Source organism: Cricetulus griseus, chromosome 2 (genome assembly GCF_003668045.3).
Source record: "Cricetulus griseus strain 17A/GY chromosome 2, alternate assembly CriGri-PICRH-1.0, whole genome shotgun sequence".
Classification (NCBI taxonomy): Eukaryota; Metazoa; Chordata; class Mammalia; order Rodentia; family Cricetidae; genus Cricetulus; species Cricetulus griseus.
Window position 1 is genome coordinate 382,872,693 of NC_048595.1, and position 17,537 is coordinate 382,890,229.

At 51.9% G+C, this 17,537-nt stretch overlaps 1 protein-coding gene across 1 annotated transcript in view; it reads left to right on the forward strand.

The window, feature by feature from the left end:
- Window positions 1-2,070: 2,070 nt before the first annotated feature.
- Gramd4 (GRAM domain containing 4) overlaps window positions 2,071-17,537 on the forward strand; it is a 75,610-nt gene continuing 60,143 nt past the window's right edge. The window contains exon 1 of the mRNA XM_027396198.2: window positions 2,071-2,240. Coding sequence (XP_027251999.1) covers window positions 2,212-2,240 — 29 coding nt within the window. The 5' untranslated portion in view covers window positions 2,071-2,211. The remainder of the gene's footprint in view (window positions 2,241-17,537) is intronic.

A 17,537-nucleotide genomic window follows, 5' to 3' on the forward strand; every position in this document is an offset into this window, starting at 1 on the left:
GAGCTGTGTAGGAGTGTGTGTTAGGGAATTACCATTCTGTCTAAGTTACTTTTCTATTGCTTTGATGAGACACCATAATCAAGGCAACTTACAGATGAGTGTTTAATTTGGGGCTTACATGGGTTAGTCCATGACCATCATGGCAGGGAGCACGGCAGCAGGCAGGCAGGCATGGTGCTGGAGTAGTAGCTGAGAGCTTACATCTTGAGACACAATCATGAGGTAGAGAGACAGCTAACTGGGAATGGCATAGGCTTTTGAAACCTCAAACCCAGTGACACACCTCCTCTAACAAGGCCACACTTTCTAATTCCTCCAGTGTCACCGTGTGGGGACCAAGCATTCAAACATATGAGCTTATGGGGCCATTCTCATCAATCCACCATACCTTCCATCAAGAGCCCACCCGTGTAAAACCAGCATCAATCATAAAATCAACATGCCACACCGGTGCACTGGGGATTAAGCTTGCAATGCAGGGTCTTTGGGGACACATTTAAACATGCAGGGAGGGACACCTACATGAATGTACTGAGCCTTTCCTTGTAGAAGCTGCCCAGCTGAGTTCATAAGAGATGGGTGGGGGATGACTCCTGAGGACTCTGGCTTCATGTTCTGACCCAGCTGGCCAAGGCAGTGTAATGCCTGAATGCCAACAGTTAGCCTAGCAGGCTGGTAGGGTCAGAGTAGAGAAGCTCTGTCTGGGAGGATATGGCTTAGGCGATGGTCTGCAGGTAGAAAAGTAGAATTTGTGTTTGGGGGGAACCAGAGTCCTGTTTTGCTGGATGACAAAGAGGAAGCAGGAAAAGCCAGAGGGAGGAGGAGCCAGCAAGATTGGCATGGTGTTGGGCTGTGATGCCGCACAAAGGTGACCCAGAGGAGTTTCCTGCCCAAAGCAGCTCTCATCTTGCCAAAACCAAAGCCCTGCAGGCAGCTTACCCGGGCACCTCATACTGTCAGCCAAGAGCCATGGAATAGACCCCACATTGTGCTGCGCTTGGGGACTTCTGAGACCATTGCTTCTCATTCTGTAGAGATGAGAGGGTTCACCCACTGGAGCCCATCTGAATGCCAGCCCCTGAGCCTATACAAAGGGCTGTCTGGAAGGCAGGAAATGCTGGAGGACACAAGGGGCCTGGAATCCTGTCTCCAGGAAGCTTCAGGAGCCCTTGAGCTGGGGTGCTTGAGACAAAGTTGGGGGCAGTTTTGGGCTAAGAGGCTTGGAGGTGACTGCAGCAAGATCAGCATCAAAGGGTGGAGGCAGATCATTAGACCTGTGCCTGCATGGCCCTGGTGGAGGAAGGCAGGCAAGGCCAGCGGTGCAAGCCTAGAGGTCTGTGAGCCTTCTGTCAGCTTCTTCTGCCCTCTCTTCCAACCCTGCAGCTGGCCTCCTGGGTCAGACCCCAGAGGGTGCTGATGGTTGGTTATCCAACCAGGCTAGGGTCTGGTTTTCTGGAGGGTGCTGTTTTTACCTGATCCATTAATTATCTTGTCAACCCTTGTTTTTGATAGGTGAGTCAAAAGGGGGAGGTGTCTATTGGAGGATCTCAGTTCCCAAGGGTAATGCCTGGGCTGAAGCAGGCTTCCAATGGCTAAGGTGACATTTAAAGGTGTATGGAGCCATTCCTGGCTAGGTACTGAGTGGGGTAGAAGCGGGGAGTTGCCCACTGTCCTCCCGGTCCAAGTTCCATGTCCGTTTCCCAGTGTGGAGCCGTGCTTTGAGTCCAGTCTGGCGATGTCAGGACAAGTATTGCTACTCCAAGTGCGGGTCACCACTGGCAGCCACTGTCAAGCCCGCACACCAGAGAGAAGCGACAGTGGCATGCATGCTTGTGCGGGATTGTGTCCGTGGTTGCCACTGGCAGGCGGCCGCGCGTGCGCGTGGGAACGCGCGGCGAGGACCCACGTGGGTCACCCAAACAAAGACGGCGCCGCGTGATCGGGCCCGCGCGCGCGCGAACCCGGTAGGGCGGGCAGGGAGGCGCGGGGCGGGGCGGGGCGGCGGCTGCGCAGGCCCGGCCGGGGGCGCGCAGACTCCGCGCAGGCAGGACGTGAGCGCGCGACGCGGCGCCGCCTCCGCGCTCGTGGCCGGCACGCGGGGCCGCGTAGTCCCCGCTCCCCGCTCCCCGGCGCCGCTGGGCTCCCGGGAGGGCGGCAGGTGCAGTGGGGCCGGGTGGCCGGCCAGGGGGGCACCGCGGCGGCGGCGGGTGGATGAGAGTTGGCCCCGATCTCCCCGCAGGGTAAGCGGTGCGCGCGCGGACTCCTACACAGATCTGGGCGACGCTCGCCACGCTCTGTCCCGGCCGCCGGGCCGTGACCCTATGCGCTGTGCTGCTCTCGGTGGCCCACAGTGGCGACCCTCCTTTCGGGGACCGGCGCGGGCGCGCCCCGAACACACGCCCCCGGGGCGCGCGTCACGGCCACCCCTCGCGCGCACCACCGGCGCTGTGCGGGTCAGGGTCCTGCTGGGAGAGAGGTAGACGTCGATGGGACGTAGGGCCCAAACTACGGTGTGGGGGCGTCATTAGAGGGGTTACCATGCCTAGGCCGCTGGCGGGGGACAGGATGAGGGTGCAGTAAATGTCGTCCTACTGACCCACTCTTGTGGGGGTGGGTGAACGAGAAAGGAGGAGGGCTTTCCAGACCGGTGTGGACCAAGAGATGACCTGGGGAAAAGTTGTGAACGCATGCTCCCTTTTCCACACCCTGTTTTTTGTGTAGCTTTTTTCCTTTCATTTGGACATTAGCCTGTGGGATTCTGGGGACAGTTGGCACCTGGCTGGAGCTTAGGCCTGTGTGTTTATTACAACCGCTAAGGTGGGGTGCTGTGTGGCAGCCCCCAGCCTAAGACCTCACCTGTCCACAGCGGGACTAGCACCTCTGAAAGGTGTAGAGGGGCCAGTCTTGTTGGTTCCCCTGTCCCTCCCTACCTGTGGCCCAGTGGTAGGGTGAGGAGCAGGTTTCCAGGGCCAGAGACAAGCTGGTACACCTCCAAGCTTCCCCACTTCCAGAGGTAGGAGAGATTTGGTTTGGGGGAGACCTTTTTCAGGGTGGGTTCCCTTCCTTCCTTGCCTTGTGTCGATTAGGGACAAAATTCAAGTTGTGAGGTACCAAGTCTCAGCCCTCCCCAGGTGTACTGAAGCCAAGCTAGGCAGAGGAGCTTGCTTTTGGACCAAACCCAGGAGGAGGGTCATGATCTGGGCTCTGTAGGGTTTGAAATAAAGGACAGTTGAAAGTTAATTTTTCTCATATACCTGCTCTGTGACATTGGGCAAGGCAATGAGCATCCCCTGCCTCAGTTTCCCCATCAGTGAGTGACGAAGGAGAGGATAAGAGGATTAATGACATGATATGGGTTCCGTGCTGGCCAGACACATTCTAGGTCAGGAGTCAGGCCAGGTTGTTCTGCCCTTTGCCTCTCAGGTGGCCTTAATGGACCTGCTGATACTGTGAGGAATCTTCTCACATTCTGCCACTGCCCCACCTGTTCCTAGGCCCATATGGAGACATACAGCCTGGCCCTGTGGGGGTGTTTTATTATCGATGCCCCATGCTAGGGTGAAACCACAACCCACAGATGCTCTCTGGGACACCCCAATGATCTTAGTCAGTATGCCTGCTTCTCCCTCATTCCCAAGCTACTGCTGGACGTTGGCGCCCCCTTGCCTTTGCTGTAATACTGACTACTGAACTCTCAGGGAGTATGAGCTAGGTACTAATGACTGGGAGGTTGGATGTCCAGGGTCATATGCTTGTGCACCACCATTTCCCTGATCTGCTCGCTTTTTCCTCAGCCAGCCTGGCTGATGGTAGGGAGCGTGACTGTCCCCACTGGTCCTAGTGATATCTGTCTGAATCCATGCTAGGATGTATTTCCCACAAACCGTCCGGGGACAGTCTCAGTTGAGGTTTGTTTCTGCACAGCCCGAGCACCTGTTTATCCTGCCTCCTACCTAGGTAGGCAGAGAAGCTTTGCAGGGGCGCCTTTCCTAGGGAAGGACCAGTGGTCTTTCTCTCCAAACCTCCCAGGCGCCCTCTGTTATCTGTTATCATGGCTCACCCGGAGTGGCGCCAGCAGTCAGAACAGTTGCCAGTGCCAGCCGCGATGGCCTCTGCTGTTCTCATTCTGGGCTTCACCTTCACCACCTAGAAAGAGGATGCTCAGACTTGTTTCCTGAATCAACATTTCTGCCTCACAATAGAGAGTGCTCTCACAATTGAAGCAGTGTTATTGGAGGCCCTGAGATACTCTTGGCAGTGTTAGCATGGCCTCAGCATAGCTCTGCAAGGGAAGTATAGCAGGAAGTTACAGATGTTTAGAAACACCAGCTCCAGCCATGCTACATCTGGACAGAATCAGAATCCGTGTCTGGAGAACCAACAGCTTGGTGTTCTGATGTGGGATCCTTGTTGGCTATTGTGCTACCTGGTGTCCCTTCCTACTCTGGGGACAATACATGGAAGCTCCATCCAGTTGTCCTATGCTCTGGAAGGGTTTCTCTCTCAAAACCTGATCTATTGAGCCTTTTCACAGGATTGGGGGTGCTCTTTTGGGGTGATGTATCTGCAGCCAGAGGCTCATTTTGGGGGCCATCCTCTTTTGGGGAACTAGGCAGGTTCTCCTCCTGAGTGGCCCTGGCCTATCCACTCTGGTGTTTGGCCTTCTTTATGTATCGGGATGTCTTAGTGTCTATGGTGGCAAGCACCTGTTAGTGGGAGGTGCTTGTGACTGGTGTGTGATTGGGTTGCCTTTTCTGAGTTTCTACATTCTTCCCTGCAAAGTAGACTTTGAGGGTACGGCCAACTCCATTAGCAGTGAGAGGCGTGTCTGTGGCCCACTAGTGTAGGTGTCCTCGGTGGAGAGCAGGTAATCATGAATCTGGCGAGATAAGATGGGAGCCATGTAAGTGAGTTACAGGTGAAAGCAGATGGACTTGCCTCTTGTTTGCAAAGGTAGATCCTTTCCCTGGCCTCAGGTGACTATTTCCAGGGAAGCCAACTCCAGGGCAGTTTGACCATAAATGTAGACTCAACACCCCAGGGCAGTTTGACCATAAATGTAGGCTCAACACCCCAGGGCAGTTTGACCATAAATGTAGGCTCTGGAAGGTTTGGTATGTGAGCCCTGTGAGCTAGCTGGGAGCTTTTTGGTGCCATCGTGGCTCTGGGGTTGCTTTCTCCTTGGCTTTGCACTGGTGGCTTCCTGCTTTCCCTTCATTCTGGGTAGAACTAGAAAAACAAAACAAAACAAAACAAAACAAACGGTGCTTGAAAAGGGGGTGAAAGTCCAAGTCTTCCTCAGCCAGGTGTGGGCTGGCTGCAGGGAGGAGGCCTGGAGTTCCATGCCTAGCCCAGCCCAGGTGGGTGGGCCCAGGCAGCTGTACCTGACCAGAGCTTGTGGCTGGTGAGGAAATATCCTATAAAGCAAAAGAAGAGATCTGACAGACCAGGTTTCCCTAATTGTAGAAGACACTCTTTTCTCCTGGGGTGTCTGTGTGTGGCCAGTACAGAATGCCTAGGAGGGGACTTTAGGCTGTAAGTCACCACTAATAACATTTGACATCTAAAAGCCATTGTTAAGACTGTTTGGTGTTTGAGTTATAACCAGGGTTGTGATTACACTTAAGCCTGTGATTAAAGTCCCCTGTGGTTATACAGGAAGACAGGAAGTATTGGCCCATTTGAGAAAAAAAGTAGTAGTAGGAGAAATCAGAGTACACACCACTCGCTGCACCAAGTGCCTCTCAAGGATCGTCTCACCCATGAGCACTTTTGCTACCTCTCCAGGTGAGGAAACTGAGGCACAGAGGGGGAGGGGCACAGCTTGCTCAAGTGCTGCTTAGGACAGTAGCAGAGCTTGGATTTGAGCTTGTGTGGTGGCTGGTGGCACAGCAGCTCCAGGGCCCCGTGGTAATCCTCCTCTAGTGATGAGTTCCAAGGGGTCATGCGGTGTTTCTAAGCATGGCAGTCTCTCAGGGCCCTGTGACATTCTTCTGAGAAGTTCCTGTGGTTTATTTCTTGTGACTCCTGAAGGTCGTGCTCCATCTCACAATAAAGGTACCTTTATTGCAGAGAAGTTCGGGGGTTTCCCCAAGATACAAGACTTTGCCTCTTTTCCTGTTTGCCTCCCATGTAGAAGGTGGGCTTTCTCTCTCTCTCTCTCTCTCTCTCTCTCTCTCTCTCTCTCTTCCTCCCTCCCTCCCTCCCTCTCTCTCCTCTCTCTCTTCCTCGAGGACAGAGTTCTCTGTGTTGTTTTGGAGCCTGTCCTGGAACTCACTCTGTAGACCAGGCTGGCCTCGAACTCACAGAGATCCGCCTGCCTCTGCCTCCCTAAGTGCTGGGATTAAAGGTGTGTGCCACCACCGCCTGGCAGAAGGTGGGCTTTTGAAAGCTGTGATCTCTCCACTCCCATTTAGCGCCATGTCTCTCTGTCAGACAGCCTTTAATGAGCTGTCATGGCACTGAGTGGACATTGTGCTCTGTCTTCTCTGGGTTATTGGCAGTTCATACCAAAGGGACCCTAGCTTTGGGGTCTATCCATAGTTGAGCCAGGCTGTGTGGCCGAGAGGGCCCAGGTGCTCTGACAGATGCTGAAGGGAGGGAACAAGCCCAGGAGAGAGTTTGTTCTTTTTATATGTCTTTGTTGAGGTGTAATTCACATACCACACTATCCACCCTTTACAGATATAATTTGCTGCTTTCTAAACCATTCATGATATTGTCATCCATCACCACAATCTAGAGGATGTTTCCAGAAGGAGGCAAGAACTGGAGAGCTGGAGAAGGCGCCCCACTGCCTCTTTCCCCAGCTGAGGCCACCACCATGCTAGGTTATCTATGGATTTGCCTTCTCTTGATTCTTTATGTACCTGTAATCACAGTGTGGGTCGCCTTTGTGTCAGCTTTGCTTGTTCATTGTGGATGTGTTGTGGTGGCAATTGTGCCTGTTTCCACTCACAGCCCCCCCCCCCCCACGGTTCACTTGTTACTGTTTGTGGATGAGTATCTCACATTTATTTATGTTTGTATTTGTAGGTACAAAGTGCCACAGCATTCATGTAAAGGCCAGAGGGCAACTTTTTGTTGTTGTTTGTTTTGTTTTTCCAATACAGGTTTTCTCTGTGTGGCTTTGGAGCCTGGCTTTGAACTCACAGAAATCTGCCTGTTTCTGCCTCCTGGGTGCTGGGATTAAAGGCATGTGCCACCATTGCCCGGCTCAGAGGGCAACTTTTGGGTGTCAGTTCTTTCCTTCCACCATGTAAGTCTCCATCCCTAGGAATGGAACTCAGGTCATTAGGGGTAGGTGGCAATTTCACCATCAGCCCCCCATGTGGTTATTAATGAAGTCCTTTGCTTGACAGGTTGTCTTCATTCTTGCCTCCTGTCCTTGTTTTTTTCCCAGGACCCCATCCAGATCTCACATGGCAACATGTGTCTAGTTGCCATATCTCCTTAGGCTCCTCTTGACTGTGACACTGTCTCAGACTTTGGTTGACTCCTTGAAGAGGTTGGTGGGCTGCAGGGTCCCATGTGAGAGTTTTCATATCCCTTGGGAATCCACTCTTGAAATGTAGATGTTTTTGTGGTGATGAGTCTGGGGTGATAGATGGGTTTGGGTAGGGCAGCAGCATTCTCGGTGCCTGCATTGTGTCTTTCACTGTGACTCATTGCTGTTGGTGCCCCCCCCCCCCCCCCCCCGGCCTAGGTATATTTATCAAGGGGCCTCTGTGTCAAGGCCCTCCCTGCCACACTCTTTGGAAGGAATTCACAGTGCATTCCACAACTGAGGAGCAAAAGGATCTCCGTGCTACCCCCATAATGGCCAAATACTTGAATTATTTGGAATTCTGTTCAGTGTTGGTTCATATTTTACACCTTACCGTGGGATTCCACTTGATTTATTTCCTTGCTGTTCCCACAACACCATATTCCTGAGAGGGCCTGAGCACTTCACTGCTGTTTGGTTCACAGGCTGCTCCAAGGTGAGCCCTAGAGTCTGCCCATTCTATTGGGAGCCCAGGTTCCTTCCCTGAGGATCAGTATCAGAAACCCGGATCTAGGGGGTGCTGATTGCTACTGGGTTTGGTTGCTTCTGGGCCCCTTCAAATGGGAGGACAGAAAGTGCATCTGTGAACTCTGACCCCTGTACACCTGCATCTGTCCATAAACACATCCATGCATGGCCATGTGCATCAATAACAAGAGGACTGTCTGTGTTCACAGATGACCAGCTCCAGTCTGGTCAGCCCATGGATGGATCTGGTCTCTTCTCCTTGTAGATCAATACCATTCCATTGCAGTAGCATGGAGCTAGCCTCTTTCTCCCTTAGCCACTCATGTGCTTAATCCTTCAACATCAGTAATCACAAGGTGGAATCAGAGCTGTTATATTGCAGTACTCAGGGAGAGTTTCCCAACCCAGAGCCTTCCCAGCCCATGCAGTGGGTATGCACTTTGGACCTGCAGAGCCTAGGGAGGGGCAGCCACCTCCCCAGAGATGATTCTGTGTCTGGTCCTGTTACAGGAGGGAGAGACAAGGAGGCACTGTGGATGGGGGAACTTCCCTGCTGTTCTCAACAGCCTGGCTGTGGGATGGGCACAGACTGGGACATCCCTTTGAACCATGAGAGTGGGGCCCCAGTTTTGAAGAAATCTCCGTAATCTCCTCCTCAGGCAGGGAGGAGGAAGGCTTTTGGCTGGCTGTTTGGGAGCTCAGAGATCTACTACTTTAATCCTGGCTGGGTCTGTGTTCTCTCTGCCTCTGAACTTGCCACTTGGGCAGGGAGGAGTCTTTGAATGGTTCTGAGTGTAGAAGGTACACCTACTTGCCATTCTTGGAAGTGCCCCGCATGCTGTTGCCACTCATGGTAGAAAAAGGGAACAAAGTGGGCACTCTCTGCTGACTTGGACTTTGCTCCATCCCATTTCTTTATAGTGAGGTTGATGGTAGTCACTGTTCAGGTCATCAGCAGCTGGTGCCTGTGGCAGGGTAGGGGGTGTGCGCACACAGAGCTATTTAGTTGGGCATTGTGTAGGTTGGAAATGAGCTGGGTGCAGCCTAAATGGATGAATAGGTATGGGTAGACAGGTCCCAAGCCCAAGGAGGGGACTGAGGGCAGGGCCTCAGGATGTTGATATTTCAGAAGAAAGCAGCCACTGGAGCAGACAGGAGATGCCTGGACAGCACCTCTATTCCATATTGCTGTCCCCCTGAACTGAAGTGAGACAGGATACTCAAAAGACTCTGGACTAGACTCAATGATTAGGTTCAGTGGTTGGGATTCTATTTTATATGTGATATAGACTGAGCCTTGTGTGTCCAGGGATAGATGCTACCCTAATCCCTTAGGGGCATGGAGGTGATAGAGGGATGGCGGGTGTGATCTGTACTGTCTACACTTGTAGGGAGGGCATGCGCACTGTTGTCCATACATGTTGATGTCTGGCTTTTTGTTTTTTTTTGTTTGTTTGTTTTTTTGGTTTTTTTGGATCTTAGAAGGATTATTTTTTTCTCACACTGTTGAATACTGATATAGGGGGAGAGTTTCTAGTTTCACTTTAAGAAGCCCTGGCTCAAAAGATCCTAGCTTTGCCGGGTAGTGGTGACACACACCTTTAATCCCAACAGTCGATGGGCAGAGACAGGAGGATCTCTGTGAGTTTGAGGCCAGCCTGGTCTACAGAGTGAGTTCCAAGACAGCCTCCAAAGCTATAGAGAAACCCTGTCTCAAAAAACCAAACCAAACCAAACCAAACCAAACCAAACTCTGAAGCTCAGGGTGGAGAGAGGACTCAGTGGTTAAGAGCGCTTGCTGTTCTAGCAGAGGACCAGGGTTCAGTTCCCAGCACCCACATGGCAGCTCACAACTGTCTGTCACTCTAGTTCCAGTGGATCTGATGCCCGCTTTTGACCTCTGTGGGTACCAGGCATGCATGTAGTGCACACACATGCATGCAGGCAAAACACTTACACACATAAAATAAAATAGATAAATCTTTAAAGAAAAAAGAAACCAAGTTTTTTGTTTTTGTTTTTTTTAAAAAAAAGGTAACTGAGGCAAAGGGGACAGTGAGTTCAAAGTCAGGCTACACAGGGAGACCCTGTCCCAAAACAAAATTAAAAGAGCCGCAAATGTAGCTCAGTGGTATGGCAATCACCTAGCATATATGAGGCTCTGCAGGTCAATACTCAGTACAGACTAAAAGTAAATAAATAAAAATACCCACTAAACTTCAGTGTCACAAAACCCATTCTATTTTCAGAAGGGACCTGCTAGATGGCCAAGGAATGGCTGCAAAGCCATGTTCTGGTAGGGGTTTCTTGGCTTGCTCTGTGCCCATTCTTTTGTTTTCCATAGACTTCAAACAGGATAGATCAGTTCATGCCCAGAGAAGTTTTTAGTCAAGTACAGGACCCTTCTGGGTTTTCATGAGCCTGGGACCTGGGAAAGGGACCCTGAGCCAGAGGAGATGATTTTTTTTTTTTGTCCCTAGCCACTGCTAGGCATAGAGGGAGGTATATGAGTCATTTCTCAAGTCTGAGAAGTGGAACCTGAGGTTTGAGTGTGTGTGGGCATGGTTGGGAGGCTGGCTGGAAGCCCAGCTGTCCAGAGTGACACCCCTCAGCATAGGAGAAAGCTATGCTGTCTGTGCCCTGGAGAGCCTCACAATATGCCTTTTGGGTGTTCCCTTTTAGCTTTAGTGGCTGGTTTCTGTAGCTTACCCCTTCCTCACCCATTTTATCCATAGGGAATGGTCGGGGGTCTGGTGGAAGAAGGGAGGGATCATGTGTCATCTCCAAGGCAATTCGGTTGGAGAGGTGGCCAGGGATGAGTGGGGGGGGGCTGGGATGGGGGGGGATGGAGGTCAGAGGTGGTGTGGCTTCCAAGAACGTGAAACAGGCATGCTTCCTAGATCCTGGATCAAGAAGGAAGGTGACATTTTGTTCAACAGCTTGCTAAAGAGTGCAGGGGTGTATGAATCACTTCAGAAGGCATTTCCGTCACAAGGTTTAAATACAGTTGAGAAGGGGGGGAGGGTGTGGAAGGTGAGAGGAAGAGAGAAGAGTGGAAGGGAGAGACTCACAGGTGCTGGAGGTAGAATTCAGAGGAATGACATGTTAGTGTCTGCTGTTGGCATTTAGGTCCACTGCCCAACAGTGGGAACGTAGCGGCCCACGTGCGACTTTACCACACACATAGTTGTCTTTGTAGAGAGGAAATGAAGCATGAGTCAGCCGCCCGCAGCACCAGGGTGGAGCCCCAGGAGGATGGCCTGGATGGCCTCCTACACCCCTCCCCACCCCACCCTGCTGGGAGCCCCACTCCCCTCACTGGATTGGAGGCAAATGGCAAGAACAAGGGCCTGGTCAGGAGGGGCACCAAGGGCAGAGAAGGGACTGAAGTGGGTGGTATCTAGTCCATTGGGTTCAGGGGGTCAGGCTGTGTTGGACTTGGTCCGGGCCATCTGAGCATTGATTTTTGAGCTGGACATCAAGAAATGTGACTCAGCCGGGCAATGGTGGCACACGCCTTTAATCCCAGCACTCAGGGAAGCAGAGGCAGGTGGATCTTTGTGAGTTTGAGGCCAGCCTGGGTCTATAGAGTGATTTCCAGGACAGCCAGAGATACACAGAGATCCCCTGTCTCAAAACCAAAAACCAAAAACAAAGAAACACAAAAACAAAAGAATTATAACTTGCAGAGTGGATGGTGGCCCTGAGGACCAGATGGGATTCCCTGGGAGGGGCAGGCCCTGTGATCCAGGTCTGCTAGTTCAAAATCTGCATAGGACAGTGAGTGCCAACAGGTGACAGGTGCCTCATTTGCTGTTACATATCAGGGATAGGGAGGCCCAAAGGCCAGCTCCCTGAGAGGAAGGCCCCTTGAGACCAGGAAAGCTGTGAGGATGAGGGGAAGGCTGGCTGACTTCCAACATAGCCTTGACTGGGTGCTCTGTGCATATTGATGTATGTGGGGTGGGGTGGGATGCTGATAGGCAGGGAAAGGGGAGATGAGCCCTAGCCAATTACTTTCTGGGCTTTTAAAAGCCCCAGCTGACCTCCTGCAGCCACATAGCCAGCTCTGCACTTCAGGACTGACCATCTACAGATGGACCTGGGGGTTGAGGTCCTCAAAGCTCTAAGCTGCCATTATTCCTCCAGCCTGCTGCCTAGCCTGCCCCCAGGCACTCCAACCCTGGACCTCTCCCTTCTCTACCCTGGGGTAACCATAGTGACATTTCCCCAAGCTCTACATCCCTGTCATGTGGGCTAGGCCTTGGTGGTCCTACAAGGTGTGGAGAAAGTATTGGATTGGATGAGTCTGGGTAGCAACTGATGGCCCTGACTGACTGATGCCAAAGTCCTCTGTCCTAAGTCATGCCATAATGGTGGGGCCTGGAGCAAGTGGCTGAGCCTCTCTGAGTGTCTCTCATTTTTCGTTCAGAGTGAGGTTAGTGACCACAGAGTGCTTGTAGGCCCTGAGATATTATGTGGAAAGTGCCCTCCCAAGCAGTGTCAGCTGTGAGACCCAGTAAAGCCTGGGTCTGCAGTCTGGTGGTCCATAGCCATTCAGGGTGGCTGGTGGGTAGAGCAAGGTGCCTGTAACAGTGCTGTAGGGGGAGTCTTTCCAGAATAAGGGGTCTTCTTCGCAGCTACCCGAGCCATGGAACCTCTGCAAGAGAAGAGTCCTGGTTGCTGGGGAGCCCTAGGTGTTAGGGAGCCCTGGGTGTTGGGGAGCCTTGTTGTTTGGGAGCTCTGGGTGTTGGGGAGCCCTGGATAGTGGAATCTCTGCCCCAGGTAGCCAAGGGCAGATGACAGCATGGGGGCTGGGTTGATTAGACCCAGGGAAGGATGTCTAAAACTGCCCCAAACAGAGTGAGTGGGTGGTTCTGTTATAGTAACTCTTGCAAGGGGCCAGAGGGTGCATGGAGGAGACTGCCATCTCCCAGCAGTGACCCCAAAAGGTGTCATGTGGCCTCCACATTGCAGATGAGGAAGTGGGTATCAGAGAAGTCCCACTTTATCTTTTGTCAGGACCCATGCTCTTATCATCCTGTCACCCACCCAGTTTATGTATTTCCAAAGGTCGTCCTGTCTTCACTCTTATTCTTGAGCATGGGCCTTGAGGAGTAACTCTCAAGTCTTTCAAAGATCCCTCTACTCAGACTTCTGGGTGACTCCACCCACCCACCCACTATGTGGAGCCCTGAATGTCCCCTTGTATCTGCCTGAACCTCTTTCCACTCTCCTCCCCTAGGGAACCTCTTAGCAGACAGTGTCTACATAGCAGTCAGACTGTCACATAATCTCCCATTCCTTCCTAAGACCCTCCTACCACTTGTCACTTGTGGTATGGTATGTTTGCTTGTAGGAGATGCTACCATCTCATGGATTCCATACTATAGGACTGGTTTAAAGAGGTCAGGTTTCTTCCCCAAGGCCAGACAGCCAGAAAATTGTGAGGTTGGTAGCTCCCAGGCCAGTGTTTGTCCCCCCTTGCTGACCTTAGTGGTTGAACCAGAGACTGGTATAGACCCAGGCTATCATAGATCTTACCTGGGGGGAGAGGAGGGATTCTGGGAGATGCTCAGCCACCAGTTCCAGATGGCACCATTGACATGAGGTAGAAGGACTTAACTGATTTAAACCTGGATTCACTGAACTTCCCAGTACATTCTGACCTTTGTGAGTTGTGTCCCTCGGAAAGGCCATCCCTACCCCTCACCATGAACTAGGCACAACCAGAGATGTCAGGGGACATTGATGGGCTATCAGGGCTAGCCCCAACCTGAGGACTGGCCAGTTTGTCACCCCTTCTTCCCACTGCAGGAGGCACTACACAGGCAGGTGCCTTCTCCCCTCTGTTCCCAGCAGGTTGGCTGAGGCACTGGGACAGACATTGAGGACACTGTAATATCTGAGGAGAGCCCTTTGGTGCCAGTTGCCTGAGTACAAATCGTGTCCCTGGGGCCTGGCTCAGCAGGCCATCAGGGCTTGTCCTGGCTGTGCAACAGGTATGGTTTAGTCTCTGTAGGATCCTGTTGCCAGGGGATGGAGGCCAACTTCCCCTGTCAAACCCCATCCCCAACCGCTTACTTAATTGACAAATAAGTATTGTTCCCTTAAGGTAGGCGAGGGTGTATTTTTTTTTTCTTTTATAATTGAATGTTTAATGGTAGGACTGAAAATAGTCCAGGGCGTTGCTGTACTGACTCAGAATACTCAGTGACTACACTGGGACCTTGCTCATTCATAGAGGGATTGGCTGACTGCATAGGCCTGGTGTGGGGGTAGAGAGCCTCACTCCCCACACCTGTCAAGGCATGCCTCCCACCAGAAGAGACTCGGGGTCCAGTAGTTTACTCTGATGCTGTAATTGGTTTTCACTTCCAGGCTGTGCCAGCCTGGAAGAGAGGTTACTGGTTTCCTGCTTCATTGCCATCTCTTCCTGATATGGGAGTTAGTTGTGCCGTGTTGATTGTGATGGATTTTAACAGCCAAATGAACTCATTATGACCTATTTATCAAGTATCTCAGAATCACTTACACGAATATTTTGTCCTAAATTCCGTGTAATTAGAATATAGAAATCCCCGCTCGGCCATTATTTTGGTTCACCAACATAACCTAAATTAGAGCTATCTCTGCATGTGTTTTCAAAAGAGGAAAGTGTTTGAATAACAGTGTGAAAGGAATTGATTTTATCTCCTGGGCTCCCAGATGCCCGAGAATAATGGAGTTGCTTTAGAAACATGGAGGCTTGTTACCTCTGTTCGATTTGTTGGAGCTTTCTCTTTGCCAGTGACAGAAAGAAAATCTAACGGTACTGTTAGAAACTTCCACTTCAGGGATCCAAGGTTTCTCATTGGATCCTCACCAGTGTGTCCTTTGTTCCCAGATCTTGAGTGAGAACCTCTGCCTTCCTGGAATGCTCTCACAGCAGGCAGTCTCCAGTCTCCACAGGGCTTTGAAAGTGAGGCAATACATAAGGAAAGGGGATGTGTGCTCTTTCTGCTGTTTTTCAATTGCCTCATACTTGTGGGGTCTACCCCATGTGAGGGCAAGTGGCAACTCCCTTCCTGTCGTCTGAGGAATGCCCACAGGGTAGTTGTAGGTGAATCCACCTAGAGTTGCCTAGAGTGATAGGGCAGGTCTTTAAGAAAGAGATTTGGGCCTAGGGAGATGGGTAAGATGCTTGCTGTACACATGTGAAGATGGAGTTCGGACCCCCGGCACCCACATAAATTTGAGAGGGAATGAAGCCCTCTGTAATTCCAGCGTGCAGGAGGCAGAGACAGGACCTTGAGCAAGCTGGGTGGGTAGACTAGCCAAATCAGTGAGCTGTGGGTCCAATTGAGCAATCAAAGAAGACACCTAGAGTCAAACTCTGGCCTCCATATGCACAGTACATACCACAGCTTGTCTGGAGAGCCTAGTGTCTCTGCCTGGTCATCTCTCCTCCCACCTGGCTGGCCCCACTCCGTGGTCCTTCCTGCTGGAGAGAGGCTAACATGGTCTCATCAGACAGGGCTGGTTGGGTGGGGGAAGGAGAAGAACCTCTTAGGCCAGGACAGGTGTAGAAGCATGCAGGTGGAGGAACCAGGCATGTATAGGCATGCTTGGGTGGATGGCTTGAGGCATAAATGGACAGGTGAGGGGTCAGAGGGAGGCTTCCAGGTCTCTTGGGGCTTCAGGCAGAGGAAGAGGTATTCTCTGGGTCAGGAGAGACTTTGTGGGCAGCTGTAGGCAGGGCAAGGTGTTTCAGGAGACACAATAAAGTAAGACACAGGGCAATCAGCCCTGCTGGGACAGGGGGCCTGGGGCTGAAGCAGCATCTCCTGGGAAAAGTTGGACCCCCACCCCCAATGCAGTGGCATAAGAATCAGGCTGGGAGGGATAGGCAGGCTCCCAGACTCCCTACTTTGCCATCCTGTGGCCTTCTGCTGATATGTGTACACACTAAGCAACTACAACCTTTTGGTGTCTATCAAACCCTCAACTCTGTTTTTCCTGCGCCCGTCTGCTATGGGTCACACAGCCATGGAGCAGAGGAGTGGGAGATGCAGGATTCTATACCCTCCACCCAGCACCAGGCCCAGAAATGTCCCCTATATCGGAGTAGCACCGACTCATGGGAGAACCTCACTCTGCTCTCAGCACCTGGAGCAGTCCAGAGGTGATTCAGGCATGCAGTATCAGCCAGTAGAGAAGGTTTTTTAGCCTAGTTGCTTTCCAAAGCAAATATCTCTTTCCACTCTGGCTTTCTTTAATGGCACATGAGATGGGAACACCCTCCCCCCCCCCCCCCCCCCCCCCCGTGGACCTGCATGGCCCATCATGTAGAACATTATCCTGTCGATGTGACAGCCATCATCTTCAGATGGCAGCTGAGATCACTTGCAAGAGGCCCCTGAGTTAGGGCCTATTTACTGTTGGCATTCCCTTATAGAAGGAGAGCCATTGGACCCTAGTCTGAGATTCCAGCCACCCCTGTGCTTCCCAGCCAGTGCTGCGTATTATTTTGCCCTAATTACAGGTGGCCTCTTGGTTTGGGAAGGAGCTATAGTATATTGTATAGTATGTAGTAACTCTAGGAGGATTCCACCTATGCAGCAGTGGGGAAGTCACCATTCATGCTGAGCTAAGATTTTCCAGTGTTTGACTGTTTTGGGGTCACCCATGTTCTGTAAGTGAGGCAATCAACTCATTGGTTCATCAAGTTGGACATTAGTGGAATAGTACTTTGGTCTGTCTTTGGTGCCGTATCTGGGGGGGGGGGGCGTGGGCAGACATTTGTTTATGTCTCCCCTAGAAAAGTTTATTCAACAGAGTTTTCTTATCAACTGTGGCAGGCTCTGTACCCAGAAAAATGAGGTGATACATAATATTATGGGCCAATGGCCCTTAGGGACACTGGGGTCCAAAGAGCAGAGAATTATGGGTTCTGAGAGGAAAAGGGGGCTTCTGATTGAGGCAGCCCAGCCCTTGTGGGCATCAGCCTCTGCACAGCCATGGGGGAACCCCTCTTCCTGCACCATACCCTGGCCTCTCCCAGAGCCCCCTCCCAGGGGAATAGCTGTGTCCTGTCAGGAGGTCAAGACAGAAACATTTAGAGAATCACAAAGCCTGTACACATGGCAGGTGGCTACCCTGTCAGCAAGGTAAAGGATAGACAGACACATGACTCCTTAGGGACCTATGGCTAGTGCATTCTGGCCTCTTCAGGTTCCTGGACTTAAACTCCTTACCTTTCACTACCTTGACCACCTCACGGCTTCTCCAGGGGGTGAAGAGGTAGACATCAGGAGCGGGCAGGAGCTCCTTATGTCACCATCCTGATGATAGTTCTGGTGGCTTGCCGCATTCATTGTCATGGTTGCAGATTGGCACCTTGAGGGGAAGTGAGAGGCCACTAGACTGAAGTTTCTCTTGACTGCCTACGCCTGGACTGAGGAGGAGGACATGGTAGCCAGGCCCAGCCCCATGCCTCCTCTGAGGAAGGGCTTGAGCTCTGCTTTGGAAACCCAGGAAATGG